The sequence below is a fragment of the Poecilia reticulata genome, linkage group LG23, assembly GCF_000633615.1.
Source record: "Poecilia reticulata strain Guanapo linkage group LG23, Guppy_female_1.0+MT, whole genome shotgun sequence".
Taxonomy (NCBI): Eukaryota; Metazoa; Chordata; class Actinopteri; order Cyprinodontiformes; family Poeciliidae; genus Poecilia; species Poecilia reticulata.
In genome coordinates this window covers 4633794-4659516 of record NC_024353.1, presented here as the reverse complement: position 1 = coordinate 4659516, position 25723 = coordinate 4633794, and the positions used below count along the sequence as shown (strand labels likewise).

At 36.8% G+C, this 25723-nt stretch overlaps 1 protein-coding gene across 1 annotated transcript in view; it reads left to right on the top strand.

The window, feature by feature from the left end:
• Positions 1-11385, top strand: part of col7a1l (collagen type VII alpha 1-like) — a 50679-nt gene extending 39294 nt beyond the window's left edge. Inside the window, exons 37-68 of the mRNA XM_017302667.1 lie at positions 1-27; positions 194-247; positions 401-472; positions 551-610; positions 1030-1065; positions 1149-1193; positions 1374-1409; positions 1561-1605; positions 2067-2138; positions 2225-2257; positions 3691-3762; positions 3863-3922; positions 4009-4044; positions 4626-4706; positions 5296-5331; positions 5494-5538; positions 5897-5959; positions 6063-6098; positions 6407-6433; positions 6559-6597; positions 6706-6768; positions 7654-7692; positions 7788-7838; positions 7927-7959; positions 9576-9623; positions 9798-9842; positions 9939-9974; positions 10060-10086; positions 10174-10245; positions 10795-10857; positions 11127-11258; positions 11343-11385. Coding sequence (XP_017158156.1) covers positions 1-27; positions 194-247; positions 401-472; positions 551-610; positions 1030-1065; positions 1149-1193; positions 1374-1409; positions 1561-1605; positions 2067-2138; positions 2225-2257; positions 3691-3762; positions 3863-3922; positions 4009-4044; positions 4626-4706; positions 5296-5331; positions 5494-5538; positions 5897-5959; positions 6063-6098; positions 6407-6433; positions 6559-6597; positions 6706-6768; positions 7654-7692; positions 7788-7838; positions 7927-7959; positions 9576-9623; positions 9798-9842; positions 9939-9974; positions 10060-10086; positions 10174-10245; positions 10795-10857; positions 11127-11180 — 1506 coding nt within the window. The 3' untranslated portion in view covers positions 11181-11258; positions 11343-11385. The remainder of the gene's footprint in view (positions 28-193; positions 248-400; positions 473-550; positions 611-1029; positions 1066-1148; positions 1194-1373; positions 1410-1560; positions 1606-2066; positions 2139-2224; positions 2258-3690; positions 3763-3862; positions 3923-4008; positions 4045-4625; positions 4707-5295; positions 5332-5493; positions 5539-5896; positions 5960-6062; positions 6099-6406; positions 6434-6558; positions 6598-6705; positions 6769-7653; positions 7693-7787; positions 7839-7926; positions 7960-9575; positions 9624-9797; positions 9843-9938; positions 9975-10059; positions 10087-10173; positions 10246-10794; positions 10858-11126; positions 11259-11342) is intronic.
• Positions 11386-25723: the final 14338 nt, after the last annotated feature.

Genomic DNA, 25723 nt, shown 5'->3' with positions numbered 1-25723 from the left:
GGAGATCCTGGAGCTCAGGGAGCCAAAGTAAGGATGAAGCCTCTCTTGCGTTTCTTTGTATTAAATGACTTGCTGGTTCTTTGGCTTTAATTTTACTTTAACACAATTCTTGCACTTAAGCCTATTTTTATAACCGCAGAATCACTTTCTTTGTTATATAATATAGCGGGGTTTCTTCATTAATTTTTGAAAGGGTTTACGAGGGAAGCAAGGCTTGAAAGGAGACAAAGGAGAGTCGGGAAAAGATGTAAGTTCATAATTGTTACATTTATAAATGGTGGGAAAAGACGTTGTCCAGGAAAGAAGGGCTAATATTTAAACTTAGTGGGGAAAATTTTTTTTTAAATACTCCTTTTTAAAATGTTTTTTGTTCACTGTTGCATTATGCAAACTCCTGCAGGGTATTGCAGGTCTTCCTGGTCCCATTGGCATCGATGGTATACCAGGATTGCCAGGTCACAAAGGAGAGAAGGTAAAACATCCTTTACACTTGTGAGTGAATACATCTTGACCTTATAGATTTAATTTACTATGGATGCATATTTTGCAGGGTAAAGATGGACTCGGTATACAAGGAATCCAAGGTCCTCAAGGAGAGAAAGGAGAGAAGGTACATAAGTAGAGCATGAATGTTGCTGTGTTGAATTTAGCATGATTTCAAAAGAAATAAGAAAAAAACGATGGAAATGCATATTGGGCGCCATGGTGCTATGATCACAAACACAGAAGAATGAAGGCTGTTGATACTTAAAAATAGGTGGTTTGATCAGATAAGACAAAGGACAAACTTTTAGTCAAACCACTTCATGTGGCCTGGTAGAAAACAAAAAATGGCCACGTTTTGATAGGATAATGATGCAAAATCTGCAAAGATCCCGCTCCGTGTGCTCCAACCTTGAACAATGATAAAAGGCTAGCTGCTTCTACTGAGCAAAAGGGTTTGTTCACTGTCCTAACAGGAGAGGTGTAACGGTGCCAAATGTACTTTGGACAATAACATTTTTCTGAATGTTTTTGTTTATTTTACAGGGAAATATTGGCTTAACGGGAGCAGAGGGACCAAAGGTACAAAACACTGATCTTCAACATGAAAAACGTCATATTTTTGATTAAAAGAAATAATGCATGTAAATATTTTGCCCTCCTAGGGTGACCATGGAGACCAGGGCATCCAGGGACTGGGTGGACCCCGGGTTTGTAGCTCATTTCTATGTTCAGCTGATTTCATGCAACAACCTCTGCTTGTCTTTACCCTGCAGAGAATACGAATTAATTGTGCTAGATTGAAATGAGTTATAATCAATGTCTTTTTCACTGAGGCTAAGACTCTGTGATGAAAAGATTCATGTGGTGTGACTCATTTTTACTCTCAGGGGAAAAAGGGATTGAAAGGAGAAAAAGGGGACAAGGTGAGTTTCAGTAATGTATTCTCCCCTCATTAGATTGAAAACTCTTTGTTGTGCTAAAGTTGAATAATTTTTATTTCAGCGATAAGACTGATAATGTTGGGTGTGCATGTAAATGTAAAATCCGTAAACTTTTTTTTAATTATTCTTTTAGGGAGAGCAGGGAGAAAAAGGACCAGATGGACCACAAGGACCTCAAGTTAGTGAAGTTTATCATAAGTACAAAATATAGATGTCACACAAGAACACCTACTGTCTTCACTGAATGACTTTAATAAAATATAAATGCATATATCTGTTTATTTTCTTTTTTTTATTGGAAAATAAAAACTAAAATTTATTCTAATCTTGTGCATTGTCTTAGCAGAGGTACTTAAATTTTGAAATGAAGAAATAAGGAAGTCGCTTTCAAGGTTTTCTAGATCCGATTTTAATGAACATGGTTAAAAGAATTTTGAGTAAAACTTTTGATTCTCAATGGCCAAATTAAACTGTTAGTCATGTTTTTCCATTTCTGTTATTCTTGATTTGAAGCTTTATAAGATTTTATGTGAAAAACAGCTTTTAAAAGAGACTACACCACCGAATCGTCATAGAGACAGCAAACCAAGTTTAAAAAAAAAAATCCAGCATATTGATAAGTTGATTCAACTTTTCCAGGGACTAATTGGGCCAATTGGATTGAAAGGAGATGAAGGAAAAAGAGGAGTCCCTGGAGATCCTGCGACGGGTGTAAGAAAACATACTTATGCATTTAAATAACACAAATTAAAGCATTCATCACTGAGTTTCCTTCCTTTTGTCAACCAACCTGGCAGATAATTGGCCCACCTGGAAAAAAAGGTGCCAGGGTGAGTCAGTTTCTATCATCATCTTTATTGATTCTGCTTTTTTAGGTGAAAATAGCACAATATATTTGCAAGCAGTATAATTTTAACATAAACCCCAATTCACCAGTAAGAAAATCTTGGTATTGCTGCTCTAAGCAATACCAAGTAGTCTGGATTATTTCATTATGTATGGCACATTTGTTCCTTCACCTGTTGAGGAGAAAACGCCATCAGTATTCTCAACAGCTTTCAACAGCACGTGAGGTGATGCCTCTGCAGAGTGCAATGCATTGCACAGCCATCCACCTTGTGTTTTCATTTGGCAAAGTTCTGTCTGCGCATACTTTGACAAGTGCAGTTCGAATAACTTTTGCACAAAAATCCAAAATCTGTGTGCTTTTCATGGAACATTTGGAAATGTTTGCAGCAAGTTAAAGGAGCATGAAGTTGTAGCATCTTGTGACTACACTTTATTTTCCTTTTTTTTTTAAACCATTTAGATTGCAAATCTCTTTCTACATGTCCCTTCCTGTAGCTTCTCCTATTTTCGATCATTCTCCTCCCCTCATCTTATGCTAAATGTTATGTTGGGCTTCTTTTAGGCAAGCAATACATTTTACAGCTGTAGCCTGAGAAGCTTACAACTTCATTTGGTTACTCAAGGCCTGGTCAATGTGCAATTTGGAGGTGTGTGTGTCTTTCTCCTTTTGAGTCTTTTGCACATCAGTCTCTACGAACCATTGGAGAGTAAGCTGAAAACTTTTTAAAAATAACCTTTAAGCAGGTATCAAACGTTTCATTAAAATTGCTTTTTTTTATCCATTTTTTCCCCCCTAAAATACTCTAATCTTAAACGTCCAGTTTTCATTCACTGTAAACCCAAATGGCATCAACTGCAACAACAGAATGGATGCTTGAAAACATCGGTGTGCATTTAATTTATGCCTCGCTTTGTGAATGGAGTTACTGAGGTAAATTAGCTTCCAATTGGTTTAGTATGACTGTATAATGAAAAGATGGGGACACATGTTTATAGTCGACAAGTTCAGTTGGAAATTTGAAGCCGTTAAAACTATTCACTGATCGGGAGACCACAACCTCGCGTGTTCTTAAGTTGGCCAAATTTATTTGTCTTAACTGGTTGAAGATATGTCTCCCAGCTGTGGGGAAGTGATGCTTTTGATGTTTTGCTCCGTGAAAACATTGCTAATTAATTGTTCAGGGTATTCTTGCACACTCACTCAGCCCTCTGGGTCCGCTTATCAAACACAATTAAGATTTCTCTCATTAACTTTTGCGGTTGGCTTCTGAATGCTTCGTTAAAGGGGACCTTTTTAATCTCAGTCCACAGGGTATCATTTGGAGAGGGAGGGGGAAAAAATAAAAACAAAACTTTAGCCACACTCATGACTGTCTGTGTCCACATTGTGTATGTGAACGTTTTCCTCCTACAGGGAGATCTCGGCCCAATTGGTCAAACAGGCGCTCAGGGAATAAAAGGAGATCAAGGAGAGAAAGGAGAGAAGGTGAAAAGAAAAAAAAAAATATTGTTTTGGTCTACATATGTTCAGGTAGAAGCAGAGGAAATATAACTGCAGTTGTTTTGTTTTTTTATTTTTCATGCAGGGAAGTCCTGGTTTTGGGATTCCTGGTCTTCCAGGACAGAAGGGGATAAATGGTGAGAGGGTGAGTTACTAACACAGTTTTCATCTTGTGAAGCAAAAAAAAAAAAAATAGAAAAATAAATATTTAAAATCTTTTGCTATTCTTAGGGAAATGTTGGTCTGTCAGGAAAACCAGGACCAAAGGTCAGTGAGATTTTGTTTGTCAATGTGAAATAAGTTTCTTTTTTTTCCACATCAGTTAAAGTATTTGGTAAAGTTGTCTCTAAGCACAAATGTGTACTCATTGATTTTAAAATATTTTTTACTTGCATGCTTTACTTTGTGTTTGGAAATAATACATTTCACACATCTGATTTCTTGTGTATTAAATGAAATCGCCTTTAGTAAAAAAAAAAAAAAAACTACTGATAAACATTTGTTTTCCACACATGCCTCATATTTTCACATTTATTTTCAAGCATAATTTACAATACAAAATGGCCACTATTATAACAGAACCCACAATGACTCAATAATTACTGATGGAAACGAAAGGCTGGCTTAATCTCCAGGGTTCTCTCAGTATTTTTCAGGTGGAGGGTTTTCTCAAAGAACCTCATTCCCTGTCACAGCAAGCAGCAGGTTTTATCAAGGATGCTTTAACACTAACGGCTTGCAATTTAGCTATTACCACCAGCAGACTGATAGTCACAGCCTGATGCTTGGAGTGAAGGGCTTGGACAAAATTTTGCCTTTTTTAAAATTTTATTATTATTCTTTTTCAGGGTAAAGATGGTGCAAAAGGGGAGAAGGGAAGTGTTGGCTTGCCTGGAAATTCTGGAGAACCAGGATTAAGAGGTAAAGATGTAAGTAAGTCCTGTGTGGCTGTTAAACAGCAATTAAAATGAGTTGTTGGTATAATGCTGTTCATTTCATTACGTTGGATGAAATCCAACGCAATGAGTGGATTGAGTGGATTGAGTAAAAGAGTGGATTAAAAATTCAAACCAAACACACCAGACTGCTAGCAGAACTCGGGTCAAAGTACAAAGCTATTTGCACCCATTACATTTTTATGTGTTAACCAGAAGCTTCAATGGATTTAAAAAACATTTTTAAACTAAAGGGAGCTGAATACATATTCTCGCCACTCTTTTCAGAACTTTCTCACAAAGTCACGTCTCTTTCTTCTTCCACTTAAAAGTTATGCACCACTTTGTTTTGATGTCAGATAAAATCCCAAAATGTGGCTACTTTTGCTGTGCAGTGTATTTCAAGTTATTTAAGCGTTAAACCATGAGCAAATGTCCAACAACGTCAACAAAAAGTTTTCACTGAATTGAAGGTCAGAAAATGTCAACTTTAGCTTTTCCTCGATTTCACTTCCTGCCTGTACAAACAGCCATGTGTCGACACAATAAATGCATCAATATTCATTGTTACTTGTCCGTATAGGGAGCACCTGCAGCGAAGGGAGAGCCAGGAATGAAGGTACGATCAGTCTGGCTGTGTGGTTTCAATCATTGTTTCATTTGAGCTTTTAGTGTCTTACCCTGCTTCTTAGTACATAGACTTTTCTGTAGTAAGTCATTATCAATTAGGTCATATCATGTAGTATTGGTGAAAAATATCTATTATTTGTAAACCTTGCAGGGTGACCCAGGGTTCACTGGAGAGCCTGGTGAAAGAGGAATAAGGGTATTTTTATTTTTTTTTGCCTTCTTAAAATTGAGATAAGTGACACAGATTTGAATGAAAATCAAGTTTGATAAACACGATGGCAGTTAAAGAACAGATTTTTATCCAATCTGTGATTCAGCTGAATAATTAACATGTTTGGATCAAACATTCAATTTACATAGATTTGGTAAAGATGTCAAACTGAAAAAAACATTTTTAAAAATGCACAAATAAACTTTTTTTCCATTGTAAACTTATTTGCATACCTCAGTTTTTTCTTTATGTTACAACTTTAATTATACTATATCAACGTTTGGTCTGGTTTAAAACTATATCCTAATCGAAAGCTTAATTCTGTTGATTTGTTGTTAATCAGGGTCCATTGGGGTTACCAGGGCGACTAGGTGACCCTGGAGAAAAAGGTGAACCAGGTCTTCCTGTAAGTTGTATTCCACGATGGTCACTCCATTTTACTGTGCTCCCAGATTTTTAGTAACAATGTCAGACATTTATTCGCCCACCCTTTATTTATTCTATTAAAGGGTACTGATGGAAAGAAAGGCGATAAAGGAGAGATGGTATGTTTGCGTGTGCACTCCCTCCCCCTCAGTGATGTTGCTGCTCATTGTTTCTCCTTCTGGCTGCTTTCTGATCATTCTTCTGTGTCAGTCACCCTTTAAATGCTGCACAACCTTTTATCCTCTTGTGAAGACATGATTCCTGATTTGATACGATGCTAATTAACTTGGCTTTTTGTGTGTGTCACCCTTGGAAGCACAGTCTAATTTTCCCTTGTGCTGCAAACACTTGGTGTTTTGTGTGACGTCTTAGATCCTAACTGTTGCTTTGTTCCTGTTCTTTTAACGCGACTGGGATTGAAACAAAGGGGAAACCTGGACCCCCGGGAACACAAGTAAGCAAATCTGAATCGCTGTTTTATGCATTTCGTTCCTTAAAACATACCAACTTTTTGACAATATTTGCGTTTAATTGTTTCCCTTGGGAATAAATGAGATTTGTTGCCCTGATAATCGCCAGGTTGTTGCAGAAAACAGCATACTGACCAGAGTTATTAAGGTAACTAGAACCGAAAACATGCAGGATCCTCAGTCAGAAATTTACTTTTTTTTCCATGAGATGATAACCCTTAGTTTTTCTCTGCTGTGTTTTTATCGATTTCAACAGGGAGACCCTGGAGAACCTGGCCAGCCTGGCCTGAGAGGAGAAACGGGTCTACCTGGGCCAAGAGTAAGGATTCATTCCCTTACGTGTCGAGTTAAATATATAAATTAAACTAAGCTGCTTATTTTTACAGATCTCATTAAGAGAAGTAAAGTGAAACTCAAAATTATTTCAATTTATGATGACGGCATATATCAGGATGTAAAATTGGTGATTATTCTCTAGAGCAGGGGTGTCAAACTCCAGTCCTCAAGGGCCGGTGTCCTGCAGTTTTTAGATGTGCCACAGGTACAAAACACTGGAATTAAATGGTTTTTACATCCTTCTTGTGTAGGTAAGTTCTCCAGAGTCCTGCTAATGACCTAATTATTCTATTCAGGTGTGGCGTAGCAGAGGCGCATCTAAAAGTTGCAGGGCAGTGGCCCTCCAGGACTGGAGTTTGACACCTGTGCTCTAGAGTAATGAAATTCAATTCAATAATATCAAAGGGAAAATAAATGATCAAAATGGCAACTTTTGAACACATGCTGTTTGGTTGCAGAAATTTTTTTTTCTACATTAATAATAATAAATATTGTATAACTTGAGAAGAAATTTCATTATATAATCATTATTTAAGATGTAACATAAGATAACGGCAAATTCCAATTGGCTCAAAGATCACATAAAAACATGAGAAATAGGTGGGGGCAGGGCTGTGCTTGAACTGGGGCAATACATTGAGTCTAATCAATATATCACTCATCCCCATTTGTATACTTATTTATGTTTTGTTTTGTGCAAACGGTCTTGGAATAAGTTCACAGTTTTTAAGGGATTTTAAAACATATCCATTATAGAAAATTGCTAGAAATTATTTGCTAACAATGGACACGAACAGTGCTAACAGATGCAGTTGCATCAATATTTGCTTGCAAGAAATTAAATTAAACATTCTGAATTTTTTTCCAGGGACCAGAAGGAAAACCTGGATTACCGGGAAATTCGCAGGTGCCTCCAAATAAAATCCCATGTTATATTCTTCTGTTTGTGGGACTTAATCTTGGGTTTAAAATGTGTTCAGATATTAACATTTTGTCTTACAGGGCTCTGAAAGAGATGGACTTGACGGCCTTCCAGGAAAACCAGGAATAAAGGTTGAATTGTTGAAAAGTGCTGTCAAGAGTTTTCTATAACTTCATCATTTCACTGAAAAAAATTAAAGATGTTTTGTCTTTTGTGTAGGGAGATAAAGGGCATAAAGGAGAACCTGGTCCAGTAAGTACATACAAAATACAATAAATAGTTTCTTTAAATAGCTCTCAAATTGGTACAAAATTGTCTCTAGATGCACAGAAAGACATGTGACCAATCCACACATAGTGGGAAGATGTCTGCTTCATAAAATGTTTTTGTGAGCTTTATGCATGTATGCATCTATAGACTTCAGGAGGTGGCAGCGCTGCAGGCTGAAGAGGTTTCACTCGGCACAATCAAGTCAGCTGCAACAACACTAACCCTACTATATGCTATATGAACTAGAATCTTAATCTATTTTTAATGGGCAGCTTTTTTTTAATGTGATTTACATAATTTAATATCTAAATTGTGTAATTAGCCATCAATTTTCTGTTACTTATTCAGGTCCAGATTGTGATAATGAGATTAATTTTATCATTAGAAACTATTCTTATAAGATGCTGCAAAGGAGAGGAAAGATGTGGTCTAATGATACATAATTGTTGTTCATAATATTCCCATTAAATTTCTATAATACTGTAATATTCTGGTGTGTACGACCATGAAATGGGAATTAAACTGCATTATGTTTGGTGTTGCATTGTCTTTAAATTGCAGTAAATCAAACTTGGTGAACCCTACTGAAGTTGTTTAAGAAACCCTGAAGTTGTATGTACAGTTCAGACCAGATACTTGGAGAATCTGTATAAGAAGACTGTTATTTTTCTTACTGAGATAAGTAAGAGTAAACTGTTCAGTTAGGATTACATAAATTAATTTCATTTTTGGTGAATGACAGCACGATAAAGGTTTTTTGTTGTTGTTTTACTTTCTATAAATTGAGAAATTTGCATTCACTTGGATTTTGATGAATTCAAGCTATTTAAATGAGCTTGAAACCAAAACTTAAGCCAAAACCAAAATTAAAAATACACAAACCCATCGTTCATGACGGATGAGTCTACCAAATGGATGAATACCATTATTGGGAACAAAATTAAATGTTGGGGTGAAGGTTTCTTTTTTTATTATTTTTTCATTCTGACATTTAGCAAACACAATATCTGTTGTTTAAGTAAATGTCCTAGAAAAGGAAACATTTTGTCAGGTTTTGTTTCAGATGTTTAGTGGGTAATAAATTGTAAACTACAAATGATGTTACAGCATTATATACAAGCTTATATAAAGATCTGAATTATTCTATAATGCAGTTTAGATTTTAGGCGGGGGGGGGTTTGTGTGTTGACAGGTGATGGACTGATAAGGGAGTCTAAGTCAAGTGCTTCCTTACCTCTGTGCCATCACCACACTTAAAAGTAGCATCACTCAGAAACAATGTCATATTTTTTGTGTGCAGAATTGGTGCATGTTTAATTACCCGGGACGACACAATGTAATTCAAACTTTACCAATCACTTTTGAAGAGAGTTAAATAATACTCTTAAGCATTACCGCTACGTACATACAAGTTTCAGTGCATGTGGATGGGGAAAAAACCTAATTGTCATCCGACCTGTGAAGTGATCTGGGACACTTGAAGGCAGGAGTAGTTTCTGGAGCTCACTAGATCCAAGTGTGTGTTAGGTTTATTTCCTCATATTATCTATGATTAATCAAGTTTATAACAAGTTGTGTGTGTGTGTGTCAATGAACAGAGAGGAGAGCAAGGGATTGCTGGAATGCCTGGATTACCAGGAACTCCAGTGAGTATCACTTTAAATAGCTCCAGATGAAGCTTTGTGGTCAAATTAGGTCCACGTACTGATTGCTTGTTTCTTCAGTTTACAGCCAGTGTAATCTCAGGACTCTTGACAAAAAGGGTTCAATTCAATTCAAATTTAGAATGCTATTTTAACCTTGTTTTGGTTTTGTTTCAGGGGAGACCAGGCATTGATGGGAAGAGAGGCCTGCCTGGAAAGGATGTGAGAAATGCAAGCTGCATTTATGACAGTCTTACTCCATATTTTATGTATCTTTTCCCATGAGCTTCAAAACATTTACATTGTTTTTACTCACAGGGAGAAAATGGATTCAAAGGAGAGGAAGGAAAAAAGGTATTTATGAAATACTTCAAAGCAACAATTTTGGTTCTATTGTTTTATTGTTTTGGATAAGTGTAAATTTTCCTCTAAATTTAAGGGCGACAAAGGGGATGCTGGTGTCAATGTGAGTCGTTTTGAAGGTGATATAAACATAGTTCTGTCACCTTTAAACTGTTGTTCCATCTAATTGTTTGTTTTTCTTTTTTTAAAGGGGAAAGATGGAAGTAAAGGGGAGCCAGGGCCTCCAGGTTCGCCTGGTAGGCAGGTGCTAGTCACGACTGAGGTAGAAATAAACCCACGCTTTCATTGTGATACCTTAACCCAGAAACAGATGTGAACTCTTTAATATATTTTTTAAACTATAAGTGGAACAACCTTCAACAATTTTTGAGCGTAGACAATCACTGCACCTTAATTTGACATATTTATTGTTTTATTCTTTGTGTAGCAATTTCTTTCAAGGTTTATAATTTCATTTGCACTAGTAGGTGTTTTTTTATATGTTGTAAATCTACTCATTTCTAAGTATGGAAGGATTTAAAACAATATCAAAAATCAAGAACTTTCTATGTATGGTTAGCTCTGATGTCAGTAAGGAAAAATATACTAAAACATGCTTTTTCTGCAACATCTAAAGAAGATTTTGTTGCATGTGCCACACGTGGAGCAATTTATATGCAGTTAACTTTGACAAACAAATTAGCAGAATCAATTTTCGACACACACTGGCTCCCATAATACCAATAACACTCCCCCAGTTTTCATTTATAGGACATGTAGGAAAATCTACATATAATTACTTACTAATTTAAGTGGTGCTATTTTTGTTCAGGGCGCCACAATTGATGACATTCGGCAGGCATTTCCAATCCCAATGGGTCCACCAGGAGCTACTGTGAGTTTACTACTTCTATATACACAACATGTTTCTGCATACAGCATGAGCAGCTAATAAATAATTGCACGTCATTCCTGCTGCAGCTCGGCATAATTCATGAATTGCCGGGATAAAATCTAAATCGTCGATGAGCGATGGCTGCATTGTACTTTACTTTAGGTTGAAACTGGCTACGGGAAGAATAAAAACAGCATTGCAAGCTTGATGTCATGCATATTAGATGCATGCTCAAAGTGTCTTGCTCCTCTGTTTCTGTGTGTGTGTAGGGTGCACCAGGAATGAAGGTAAGACTGTATCACTGTTCATTGAGGATGGCTTAGGCGGAAATATGAGCTTGATGCTTTATTTGTCCTATTTTTCAGGGTGAAAAAGGAGAGCAAGGCCTGAAAGGGGAAAAGGTACATACTGATGATTTATATGTGAAAACCATGGAAATGGAAACTGCCTTATTGTGCGCTTTATAAACATCCATATCTGTACAGGGAGATGCTGGCGCTCCTGAAAAGTCTCTGGAGATGAAGGTTGAACACATGACATTGTGATTCCTCCTCTGGGATGCATTTTCTGGGTTTATGCGATTGAGTCACTGAAAATATTTTGCCTCCATTTTAGGACATTGAAGAAATGTTTGAAAACTATGGAATAAGGGTGAGCTTTGACCTTATAAGTCTATGAAATTTTTAACAGTGTGATGGCACATCATCCATTGTCATTTTTATTTTTTATTTTTTCCCCACAGCTGCCTTTGTTGAAGGCTTTGATTGACAGGCTGCTGCAGGACGGTATAGAGGAACTGCTCCAAGTGCTCACTACATCCAAGAAAAAAGAAAAAACCGATACTCACACCTCCAATGTCATCACAGAGTACACTGTACGTAATGTCAATCTGGATTTCCCCAAGAGGCCTCTATACAGCCAGGACAGGAAGAATAGAAGTTCAATATAAGCAAGTCAACATTATGTCCAAATCATGCTGAGGCAGTAAAGAAAATGAAATGCAAAAGGATACAAGAGTCAAATAATATTCAGCCTCTCCATTCTTTTTTTGTTAATCTTAAATTCAGCTTTTTTTTTTTTAATCTTTCGGTGTCTTTTATATTTCATGCGTAGGAATTTTGTTTTGCTAATCAAATCAGTCATTACGTAACATTGTGAAGAAATGGATTGTTTTTGGGTTTTTTTAGAGTTCTTTGAAATTTGACCTCACCAGCAAGCCACTGATAGCATTAGATGACGAGGACAAACATTTAGAGGGTGAACTGCGTGATCCTCAGTCAGCTGTAAGTATTCAACTTGGTAATGAACCAATGCCAAGACGTTAATTTCCTCATAAAATAAGGAAAACTACAAGGTCTAAATATAGAAATGCATTTCTACTGAGGCTTTATTAAATTAACCTTGATATGTTCCACACTGACAACATGTTTTTTGTTGCCATTAACATGATTAACATGCAGCAGTAGTGAAGTGTGATGGGGCCTTTTTATCTCCCTAATTACATACATTCTGACCATCTTTCATTTTGTTTTCTCTGAAGGGTCCTTTGATTGAAACCGCAGAGGGTCCAACGCTGTGGACCATGACCACAGTGGACGGAGAGAAGAAAGTCACCAAATTAAAGGGACCCAAAGGGACAGGGGAAGAAGACTGGGATGAGGACAAAGTGTCTTCGCTCAAAATGAATCTGACTTTGATCAATTCTACCTTGAACTACACCAACGTTGAGGAGGTAGGAACTCCTAATATTCTCAACATTGTTTGGAATCTCATAATTTGCTCATAATGCTTTGGGGTGTGACTGATTATTATTATGTTTTCTGTCATATTTTGTTCGTGTGGATAAATATTATCCAGTTCAATAACTTCATTAATCAGCTATCTGCAAATCACTCTATAATTAGAATTCTAAAATCTACCTTAACTATTGAATTAAACTAGTATCAAAATGCAATTTGATAATTAAATTATCCATAATTTCTGTTGAAATGCTGTAAATATGTCTTTAGATGGTCTCAGGGTTGCCTGAAACTGTGCTGGAGGCTGTTCTCCTCACACAGGATGACCCACTGAAGAAGAACTCGGCACCAAAGAAGAAGAACAGGGAACATGGGAAAGTAAAGCTTTCTCATTAATACACTTTAAATATACATGAAATACATAACTCTTCTCGGTTTAATTTAATGCACATATTTAATGGCGCACACTTGCCTTTCATGTTTTTGCTTTAACTTATTCTACAGAAAACATAATGATGTGAATTCAATAAAAATATTCAAATCAACTCTTGAAGAAATGTAAAGATTTAAATCTCTGTTGACATCTTGTTGCAAGTTAACAGTGGTGGAGTTGCAGATGTGAGCAGGAGTTGGTGCACTAATGAGATATATGCAGTGAAAAAAGTTTAACCTGAAAGATATTCTTAACCCTGAAAATATAACTGAAGATAAACATATTTGGCAGTCGATATTCTGCCATCCCTATACGTATATATTTTCTTTTTGCCGCTAACGTACTTACTAAAGTATTTCATTTGCTATAACTCTAGTTATGAATGATTTAACTTCAATCAGCCACAAACATATTTGTAGGTGGACTTTTGTCTCAATAACGTTGCATCAACTGAATTCTTTTTTTTTTTTTGTCAAAATTTCTCTGAATAAATGGAAAAGAAAATCATCAATGAGCTAAAACATGAAGTCAGTGGTGTGACTCAAATAAATAAAAGCTGGATTACGTCTTGGGTACTTTTGTATTCACCTTGATATTCATTAACTTCTTCCCTGCTGTTGATATCACTCTTAACTTATCAACCATAATTTTACCAACAACAGAAACATGAGGAACTTGTGTCTTTTTTTTTCTCTGACTTTTGACTTCTTAACCAGGGCAAAGGAAATAAAGGACGACAAAAGAGGCAGAGACAACGCCTGGTAAATGTCCTTAAAGGGTGTCAAACTAAACATGGAAACTGAACTTACCTTTTAATTTAAACTCACCAAAAACAAAGAAATTAGGGGTGTAACTGATGATATTATCAGCCGAGTCAAAACCAGCAGTGGCAGTTTTTGATGTGGCTCTAGGGGGAAGACGCAAGTACTTGAGAATCAGTAAAAAAAAAAAAAAAAAAAGCACGTTATGAACAGGTTTTCTGTAGTCTTAATGTATGTTCGGAGGCTGTAGTTGTCTTTTATTTGCTGCTGAGAATATGGAGACACGGTCAGGTGCATTCTGCCTCCCGTTTTATCACCCTTAAAATCTCAGATAATAGAGTTTTACCCTGCCTTCTGCTGGTGGTAAATAACCATTTGTAACCTTTTTTTAAGAGGCTGAAAAAAGTTCCCAGAAATATTGTTAGTGTTGTTGTCTTCCCGTAGACGCGGTATGCTGCATTGTCCCGTCTCGTGAGTCGAATAAATCGTTACACCCCTAATGTCAACTAACACTTCTCAACCTACTAAACTCCAAAAACAAACTCCCTCGCAGTTCTAACATAACATAATCTGACAAGAAATAACAGCTCCTTTAACTACATTTTAATAAATTAGGACTAAATAACTAATTCACTAAATAACTATAACACCCTCAATTAACAGTAGATTGTATGGATGATGCCTCTGCAATACGGAGCATGTCTGTTTTAATATCTATGTGCTTCAAATTAAAATGTTGACTTAATCGATGGGTTGCTTTGCGATTTCTTGGCTTTGTTCTCCTCAATCACAACTGATGTAAATGTTGCTAATTGCAATTTTTCCTCTTTCTTAAGATGAATAACGAGCACAAGCAAAAGGAAGAGGAAAACGAGGACTTCTATGACAATGAAGAATATACTTATGAATACGAGGTAGGCAGTGGTTGCATCAAATTAGTAATTCAGTCTCGGTTGGGAGCTTTCTCTTAAATGTGATGTTGATGACGTGGATTATCTTGCAGATTTAAGCACGGAGGATATAAAGAGGCTTTTTTTTTTCTTTTTTTTCCCCTCCAGTTATCTCTGGGGACTCAAAAATATCCGTGCCCACACAAATACTGGAAAGCGTTGATTAATGACACACCCACTACCTGAATTTAATCATTAGGGTTGAATTAGTTTGTCAGTGCAGCTCGCTGCATCTGCTGTGTATGTTTTGCACCAAGGTTGTGCATGTTTAAAAGTTATGATGAAAGAATTTTTTGTTTCTTTCTTTGAAACAGGAAGAACTTTTCCCAGACGAACCTACAGTCTCCCTGGAGAGGATGGAGAAGGGAGAGGTAAATTTGCTTCAAACAGAATGCTCTCATCTGTGACAGCTGGACTGGGTATAAAAGTCATGATTCATTTTTAACGTAAAATATGCTCAATGCTTTTTTTGCATGCGATTTGAAGTCCTAAATAGATGAATTCCCAAGTCCTGCGGATGAAAACAAAGCACGATTGAAACAATAGACATAACTCTTATATTTAATTATGTTCTTTTAATCATCTTTGCAGGAGGAACAGCTATTCACACAAAGTCCAGACCCGTTTGATACCTCCAGTCGTCCTCTAGCCACCGTCAGAGAAACCGATGCACAGGTAACTACTCATTATGGATGGCATACTGTGTCATTTTGGCTTGGTCAGCATGCACAAGGACACATCCATTAAATGAAAGTTATCTTTTTGTTCCAACAAAAATCCCCACATAGGAATATATTATTTTGTTTGTCCCCTCTGTTGTAGTTGAGGGATGTCCCCTGAGTGTTATTCAGAGAAAGTTAGTTTGCTCTCTGGAAAGTTTTTTAACTCTTGTAAGAGGGTCAGTCAAAAAAAAAGAAAAAAACAAGTGTGTTGGTAAAAACATTTATTTTGTGTAAAGCGTTGAAACTTCCTTTAACTCATCCGTCTTCCCATCAACTCTAGTCAACTTCCCTGATCTTTGCTGAAGAAAAGCATTGCTGTAATATGATGCTGCCACTACCATGCTTCACACTGGGAATCTAAGAAGGATGATGCGCTTTAGTTTTTTGACACGTGCGGCAAAACGGTCAATTATGGTCTCATCTGAAAAGAACACTTATTCCAAATATTTTCTTTGTCCCTTACATTGCTTGTGAGAGGCCGCAGCAGGACTTTCAACAATGGCTCTCTTCTTGCAAATCCTAGGTGCTACTAGTGCTACTTCTTAATTGTCTGACTAAAATGTCAATAAAATACATTGAACCTCCTGAATATAATGTGACAAAATATGAAAGTTTGAAAGTTTGAGGGGTCTGGATCCCTTGTATTGCTGTTGCTGTCTCTTTAAGAAATGCATGTATGGACTTTAAATTACCTTCATGTACTATTGTGGATGAATGGTTTCATGTCTCTGGATCCTAGACTGTAGAACGACTTAACTTAGAATGCAGCCCTAAAGACTTGCGTCTTGACTTATACTTGTGTTCTAGGACTTGAGTCTCTTAATCTCTCCTTCTCATGTAATCAGAAATGAAAGAAAGTTGCCATTCGCTTAGCCTATTGCGTCATTGCAAGGTTACTTCCAGTTGACAATATAAACAAAAGCACTTCCTGTTCTCTTTGACCTTCTTTCTCATTTGCCTTTCTTAGCATGCTACACACCAAAACTTCACATTAATCACAGCTATATATTTTATGACACCATCATTGAAAACTCTGAAACCACCAGTTACAGGATGATGCTCTGCTGCAACTCACTTCTTTATACCTGTTAGGGATTGAAATTAAAGCGTGTTTGTAATGCTCCTTTTCGATTTTGTTCCTCTCAGATTATCACAACAACCACATCACCTTCTTCTCCATCTCTGGATAGCGTAGATAAGGTAAGTAGGGAAGCTTGCTGTTTCATTGTTCATTCTTGTCCTCCACCAAGCAGGGAACTGTTAAAAGAGATTTCTATTTAAGCCTCTTTCTCAGAAGAGTTACATAAAACCTTGTGGTTTGAGAAGGAAAATGGGCAAATTAGGATCGATTAGATTCTGATGTGACTTACTTTTGCTTAAATTGCAAAATAGGCTTTTGGGCTTGAATGGTGTGGGCCTTTTTAGTTGTAATTGCAACATTTTTACTCGGTATGGTGCTTCACTTTTGTGCTGTCGCATTCACATCCAAATTTTAAGTTTGCTCTGCTTGTACACCTAGGATGAGGTGACACTGCCCACTCCTCCGGTAGTAACAGGAGAATCAGATGAGGTACAGTTTCTATATTTTAAATCTTATCGACTTATATTTCACCTGGATGTCTCTTCAGTCTTTGCATGCCTTGGAATGCAAAACTTTCCTTCAATACAATGACTTGCAAAACTGTTTGCGCTTCTTGAACATTTGATGTTTTTACAAAGCATTGTGATTTATTTAGATTTTATGTAATGGACCATTGAAAGTAGTGGGTAATTCTGAAGTGAAAGGCAAACTAAACGAAAAAAGTCATGAAGACCAAGAAACATATCAGTATTTCTAAGAAATTTTAAAAAAATTCTTTGTTTTCTTACACTTCATTTTTATGTGCTACTTTGTGTCATTGCCTTCACATAAAACTAAATAAATATACATTGGTGGTTTGTTTTTTTCTAACATGTCAAAATGTGAAAAAACTTGGGTTTTGCTAGATACTAACACCAGAGACATGTGGGATTGCTGGCATCATGCTTTGTTCTAAACATTTCACCAGTTTAAACAGTGCACATATCCATGTATTCAGTAATAATGCACAAACATTTACCATAGGACAAGATGGTATTTTGAGCAGCATGCATTTAGTGTAATTTGTTTTAGAGCTTGCTTGACTTGGAAATGGCGCATAACTGTAAAATGTTGAGCTTATAGAATTTTCATATCTTATCATATTTAGTTTAAAAACAAAATCCTGAGTTACTTTTAATACTTCTCTCTCTCTCATTTCTTTAAACAGGAAATCTCTTAATTCCCCAGAGACTACACACTATAAAACTAGTCACTGGTGAAGATTCCTGAACCTGAGCAACATTTCACAAGCGGGGACTCCTTTCCATACAGAGACAATGATCCAAATCTATGGCCTTAAAAAACGGTCTATTTTTGAAAAATAACTTTTTAGTGGAGAAAACTTCATGTCTATTCAGTTAATCCAGCATAGCCTCCCTTTCTTGGCCTTTTTAGACTCTAAATTTATTTATTCCAATGGCTTTTAGTAATTTAGTTTTCTCTTTACCACGCGCTGACAATTTCAAATATTTTTTTCAGAATTAAATGAAAAATTATATTTATTGAAATGGGGGAAAAAGTTGCTTCTCTAATTTTCAAAAGTGTTTAAATAAAAATAACATTAAGTGTGTTTTGAGCCATTATGTAGATAGATTCAGCACTGTTTCCACTGGTGAAAGTTGTCTGTCATTACTTTGTGTGTCTTTAACATCCATGTGCATGTATTTTTAAGTAAAAATATTTAATACTATGAGTCAGTGTGTGTCTTTTTTTTTTTACTTTATTAATTATTTTAGAAATCCACCACACACAAAAACAAAATAAGTTGTGAAAAAAAAATAGAGCTCCCAATAACAGGTATTTTTCTTCTATTTTAGGGTATTTATAAATATCTATTTAACCATACATTATCAAGAAAACTGTCTAGAATTGCAGGAGATTAAGAAGAAACAGTAACATGTCCAAAGGCTTCATCTACAAAACACAAAAATCAATCAGATTTTTTTTAGTTGGGTATCTGATCAGGTTTTATTGGGCCACAAATCTTTCCAGACAGATGCCAGGGCTCCTGGAATCATGTTCTTTGGATAGACGAGCCTAGAATTTAATAATTCGGACGACAGAAGTATGGAGACTCCCTACAACCTTCTAGAAAAAGAACATCATAAAAACTGAAGCACGAAGTTAAACTTGCCATGCTTTACGACCTCAATGAATTCAAACATGCATTGTCCTGAGGGGGAAAAAATACGAGGCCAGATGCAGCAGAACTGGATCCTGGAAGTTGTCGTTAACCCAAAATCGTAACAGTAAATCTACCAAGGCCTGAGTGACTAATTGGGAAAAGCAAATTTATGGACCAAGTCGAAACTGATGTTTTGATGCCATTGAGATGCTGTGAGGTGACTGGAAACATGCAGGATCACTCCTCAAACTTCCCACCTGAAACATGAAACAAACTTAGTTTTTTATTTGCAAAATGTTCTTTTCCAAAGATGCCAAAAAAGAATTGTGAACATTTCTGAATAATGAACTGAATATGAAATTAAGTGCACCGATTTATTTTTTCACATCACTTCAGTATGAAGTTTGCTTACTAAAGGTTTTGGTCACATTACAGGCGCCTCAACCTCAAACCAGAGTGAAAAGAGACGACTTTTGGCATGACTCAACGGTAAGGTTCAGCTGGTTCTGTACAACGAAATAAAAGATAAATGAAAGTTATTAATAGTTGAACAACAGCAATGGCTTTGCATTGCAGGTATTTATGCCTGGGGCTCCAGGTGGAAGAATTCGGACGAAGGAAATGCAAAAAGTAATTTTCTCATCTTGTTCCTCCTTTAAAAAATTCATAGTTTCAAACATGAAAATGCAATTTCCTGGTCACTGTGGAGCAAGAATAAGATTCCCCACCTATTTTAATTCCAGAATCCGTCCTCTGGAGCTCAAGGTTACAGCAGCTGGAGGGTAAGTGTGTGATCAGCAAGGCACCAAACAAATACTCAACGGGTTTCGGAATTACTTTTATTTATAAATACATTGCTTTCTGCTTTTCTAGAGACGAAAGCTCAACAATCTCAAAGCTCAGGCACATGCAAGTAGGGAGAGGCAAGAAACGGGAGAGGAGGAGATATACAGTGATGCAAATGGAGAGACGATGTTTGGAGCAGATCTGACTGAGGGAGTAACTGTAGCAGAACCAGATGCCGACCCCGATCCGGTCTACGAGGTGGAGGAGGAGAGGAGTGGCGACTACGACTGGGAGACGGAGGAAGATGATGTCGATCGCGAGAGAGAAACCGAAGAGGAGCTGGAGAGGCAGCGAGAGAAGGAGAGGCTGGAAATGGAGAGGGAAAGAGAGGAGCTGGAAAAGGAGAGGGAGGCCGAACGTGAGACGGAGAGAGAGAAGATGGAAGAGGAGAAAGATGTGGAGGGCGAGAAAACAGAACAGGAAGTAGAGAGAGACTATGAGAGGGAGAGGGAGGAGTGGGAACGGCGGAGGGCGGAGATGGAGAGGGAAAGGGGGGGAGGCTACAGTGAAGAAACTGGACAGCCATACCCGTATCCTCCACAGTACTTTTTTCTGAAGGTAAGAACCCAAAGGTGACTCATCTAAGTACACTAATATATTCACTCTGCGAATAATAGGAAAGGTTTGTGTGCAAGTAGTCATTTGTGGAAACTCGTCCCATTAAACATTTTTATCGCAAAATGTAAAAGTACATGGGCCACATACAATGCAACACATAACTGGACTCTTCTTTTTCTGTTTAATCAAGATGCAACAGATGGCGTTCACACTAATGATTCAAATGAGGTTTGCTTCTCAATCAAAATCAAAAAGTTCACCCTGTAAACATTTATGTAGGAAAAACAGCTGAAGCAAAACATCAGATTGTTTCTAGACCAACAATTTCATTTTTACCTCGGCTATCTAATTTGTTGCTCAACTGGTTAATGTAATTAATCTAATCAATGATCAAAATCATTTCCCCAGTTTTCTGCACAACATATATTTAGTCCCAGTAGTGATATTTTAATCGCAGAGCTTTGCTTTGAAGGCCATATTAATTATACCAAGGCATAATTTTGAATGCGTTGTGCATGTTTGAAATGAAAAGATTTAGTTAATAATTTACATTGATCATTTCTGTGACAGGGGCAGCCAGGCGAGAATGGAAAACCGGGACCAAAGGTGACTACTGGTTTATTTTAAGATTAAAAGGATAACCTATAACACAAAACAATGTATAAATGCTTATTTATATCCAAGTCTTACAGGTTTAAAAGTGAAGCAGATTTATTTCTGTTGAGTTAATTGGCCTTTTCCACTCAACAAAGCAGCAAAGTTTAAAACTATATGCATAACTTTGATCCTGTGCACATTTTGTTGTATTTTTCTGGAAGAACATTTTAAAATCATAATTTGAGGCCGGAAATTATGACTGTAGGTATTCAGTCATCTGAAGATCAGTGAACGTAAAACATTATGAAAATACATCTTCTGTTTTGTTCTGTTTCGTCTTTTTGCCTGATTGTTGTGAACGACCGTTGATGTGAGACAGAGTTCAGCTGCATCCTGCAGAAAACTGCTTCCTGTCCCCCGAAGCATCGTTTCTATTTTCTGATTACTAACCGCACGGATGTTGCGTTGATTGACATTATGTAAAAGAAAAATGACAGTTCATCAGGTGGCTGTTGGGGGATATTTTAATCAAGACCAATTTAAAGAGCCATCACTGCCCTTCCTGCAACCACAGAGAGATGGGCTAATTTAGCAACGCATTGTCTTTTCAGGGTTAATGGCTTTGACTCTTTCTTTTAAACATGCAATGGTAGTGATTCAAGTGAACTAGGTTTAACTGCAAACATGGAAATGTAAAAAATAGAGAGCCTTGAAAACGTATTTATGTGTAACACATTTTAAAACATAGATTTCTCTAGGAGTTTATGCGATGGACCAACACCAAGTATTATATAACTAGAAGAGTAAATAAAATGTCGAAGTTCTATTACTCTCCCTCATTCCGTTCAGTCTGCAGTATGTTTTGTTGGTCTTTCCCATAAAATAAATACAGTCAGGTTTGTGGATAAAATAAAACTTCAAGGGGGGGAGAGAATAGTTTTTCAGTTCTGTTACGATTTACTGAGTCATTGTTATCGCTCTGAAATCAGCGTTGTCATCATCATGGAAGCGCGAAGCAAGGTCAACATTTGCTGAATGAAATGTGCCACCAGTTCATAAAAATATCATGGCTTGCCCCGCTGCCGATCCACACGGCATCAGTAAATGACATCAGAGCTCGGGGAGAGCGTCTCTCCCGTCTCGCCTGTCAGCAACGCCATTCGAATCCGGGCCTTTGATGTCTCCTCTGCTCTATTTCTGTACGACTCTGAGAGAGATTAAAGCAGGCATTAATAATTCCCCTTGTTAAACATGCTGACAACCCTTGTTTTTTTTTTTGTTTTTTAATGTGAAATTCCTCTGCGTTTGCTTATTTGGCTACTGTAAAAAAGTTACCCTTCAATTTATTTCCCTAACTATGATGTTCTGATGACGTTTTTTTTTTTGTTTTTTTTTAGGGGGAAATTGGTGAAAAAGGACAAAAGGTAAAGTTGTTAAAAATTGTAACCCATTATGTTTAGATGATGCATTTTTTTTTTTTTTATAGGGGGAGCCAGGTATTGGGCATAGAGGGCCAGAGGGTCAAGCCGGTCCCCCAGGACAAAAGGTGAAATTTCCCTCCTTATTAAAAAGAAAACAAACAAATATTATACCAGCAATTAACTGATAGCTTACTTAGAAATTCTTGGAAAACCAATCAGTCCCTGCAGTCTTCTTTAACATTAATTTTAATTGACTTTGTTTCTCATTGCAGTTTTAATCCAGGGAATTAATTGGTCCTGTGACTCACTCCCGCATTTAAATCTGTGCTTGAGCTTTTCCTTTGCGAGAACGACTTGAACCGAAAGCAATTATTCAAATGTGATAAAAGAGCCGAATAATCGCATTACATGGAACCAGTGCCTACCTGAGTGTTTGTTCTTCCAAACTTTCAGTTCTTCTCTGCGTTTTTTTTTTTTTTTTACACGCCTCAAATTGTCGCCTCAGGGTGAGCCGGGTGAGCCAGGACCTCCAGGAGCGCAGGGCATCCAGGGTATTAATGGAAATGCAGGAATACAGGGTATCCCAGGACTCAAGGGGCCTCCTGGAGATCCAGGAGAGCCAGGCAGAGAGGTAAACAATTATAAGTTAAGCTTCAAAAACACTTCAGAGAAATTCAATATTCTCTTTCATTCCGGAATGAAATTGGCTCGAACATAGAAAAATACAAAGAAACATGGAAAGGTTCTAATGTTAAAGCTTTGTGTGTTGATGTAGGGTGAGCGGGGTAAAAGAGGGAAGAATGGATCGACTGGACCCCCAGGACCCAGAGGTGCACCAGGACCTGATGTATGAAGAAACGTTCCTTTTTCTAATTTCTGCCTTTTACGCTAACTTTAGTCATTGCAAACAAACAAAACTTGTGTTTGTTTATCAATTGTGATTTACTATCAGTTTTAACAATAACAAAAGCTAAAGTTGCACAATTAAAGCTGACAATACATTCATTAAAGACTTTGGGGAGATGATATTTAGGAATTAAAAAATTCCAGAAGATGCTAAAAGTAGTTAAAAAATGGAAATGTTGCACTTTGGGAAATGTTACATCCTGGCCAGTCGAGACAAAGATCTTCATCTCATTTGGATTCTATGCAGTGACTTGAAACGGTGAAGAAACTCCTCAAACATTTTCTAGGTAAAAGTGAAGCAGGGGCAAACTTTCCTTTGACTGGTTTTGAAGACCGGCAGATGGCAACAAGAATCATTTCAGTGATGTTGTTTCAGACAAAGATTTGCCTTTGCATTTGGTTTTAGGTAGAATCATGTTCATTCTGTGAACGAAACAACCTTACTTGTTATTTAAGGGCAATAAAATCACTTTATTTAAACAAGATGAAACATTAATATGAGAACGTTTCTTACTGGAAGGGTGAACTTTGAATAGGATGTCCTTATAGTTTTTGTTTTCATGTAAAATCACCCCTTTTTAAAGGAACATTTAGCCTTTTCACACTGTTTCGTCTGACTGATTGCCTGAACAGAACCAAATTTACCATCTTCTCTTTGAAGGGTCTTCCTGGAGTACCTGGTGTCAAAGGAGAAAAGGTAACAACGGTGATCTAGATTAATTTATTTTTTGTCTTACACATAATGAGTAAACTTATGGCGTGTTCGATTTCTTAGTTTCTTAGAATTTTCATTGTTGAAGTCTTAAAAACTATAAATATATCGAGCAAACAAAACGTCTCAAATGTACCAAAATATTTCATCAGGGTGACAGCATTCCAGGTCAGCCCGGTGCCAGAGGAGTTCCTGGTCCACCAGGCAGACAAGTGAGCTCTCTGCATCGTTTCATCGTCTTTTGTTGATGTGTTTATATAGTTTAACTTGACATAGTTGGTGCTTTATGGGATATTTACAGAGTTTTCTTTTCAGGGTGAAAGGGGAACCGCAGGTGTTAAAGGAAGCCCCGGTCATATTGTGAGAAACTTCTCTCTTCTTTGTAAGTGACACAAATATCTAATCAATCTGTTAGATTTTAATTTTTTGTTTTTCAATTCTTCGACCAGGGTTCAAAAGGCTTACGTGGCAACAAAGGAGAAAAGGTGAGAGGCATTTACGATATTACCTGATATTAATTTAAAGATTTTTAAAATGATACGTTCGTGGCTGACATTTTGTGTTAATGCATGTTGGCAAAGATGGATATTTTTATAGTCATTACTTTTATTAAATTCAGTATTGAGCTTTCTCCTTTATTACATAAAGCGCTCAGTGGACTCAAATGTTTGTCTTGTGATTTAAAGAAAAAAAAAATACCAGAGAAAATAAAGCATAAAAAGTTTAATACAAAAAGACAAGATCCCATAAACCACGATGGATGTATCAAAAGGTATCACTCAAAAAAGATATAAATAAAACTGCTACCATGTAGCTTAAACTTTCTCCTTATGGATTATGGAGCATTTTGGTGTAGCTGCTTAATGATGCTGCAGATAAACCCTTATGTTGTCTTAATTTACACTGAATTTGTCATCTTAATGCTGACAGGGGATGTAAGGAGGATGTTTCCATTGTCATTATGACACTGATATCACTGAGGCAAGATGACGGATTAAGACTCATTTCCTGACTGAAATATGGACGTTTTGTCGAAAAGCTATTTGATTACGTCAAACAAAAAAAACAACAAAAAAAAAAAGAAAGAAAAACTATGTAGGTATGCAGAAGACTTGCTTTATCTGTAAAGTTGGGTCAGAATGAAAAATGCTTCATTTCTCTTAGTCTTGTTCTTCACTGCAGGGCAGGTTCTGTTGTCTCATTTTAAGCTAAGAGTCTCATCTGAAGCCGTTCAAAACCGTCGACCTAATAATATATTCTTACTGCATTTTTTTCCCGCCTCTAACTCAAAGACCAGAGTAACCTGCAGATATTTTTCCCCTCCAAATATTTAAGTAAAACATAACCCAAAGATAACGTTGACATGATTTCTCTATTAAATCTAAACACAAAGGCCTGGAAAGTTCTGTTTTATTGTCGGTCATCTGCTCATGTATTTATTTTCTCTCTAGATTTCAGTGAGCGATTCCATCAATGATTGTAGGAATTATTTGTGAGTCTTTTGAGATTTGTCAATGGTAGATTGTGTGTTTGACGATGCTGAGTTTTGCTTTCCAGCAGCAAAGAGTCATGAAATATGAAACATGTATTGACATTTCGGATGAAAATGATTGCATTTCGGAATATATGAGACGCAGCTCCGCTTCTTTTCAGGGAGACCGCGGCGTACCTGGACTCAGAGGAGAGAGAGTATGAAATTTACACACACTGCATCCCGTTTCAGTTGAAATTTTAAAGAGGCTTCGCCTTCATATTCAATATAATATTTTGCCCAAATCAATTTTTTTTTATATATATATATTTTTTATTTCTGACATGACTTCACAAATTAATACCATCCTGCAGGGGAACGTACTTCAGATTCAAGGACCTCGCGGGTTCAAGGGCTCCAAAGGGGACGCGGTGAGATCCTCTTTATTGTGTAGGCCTTTCTTCTGTTGCAAAGCAAATTAAATTGTGTTTGAAGTATTTAAATT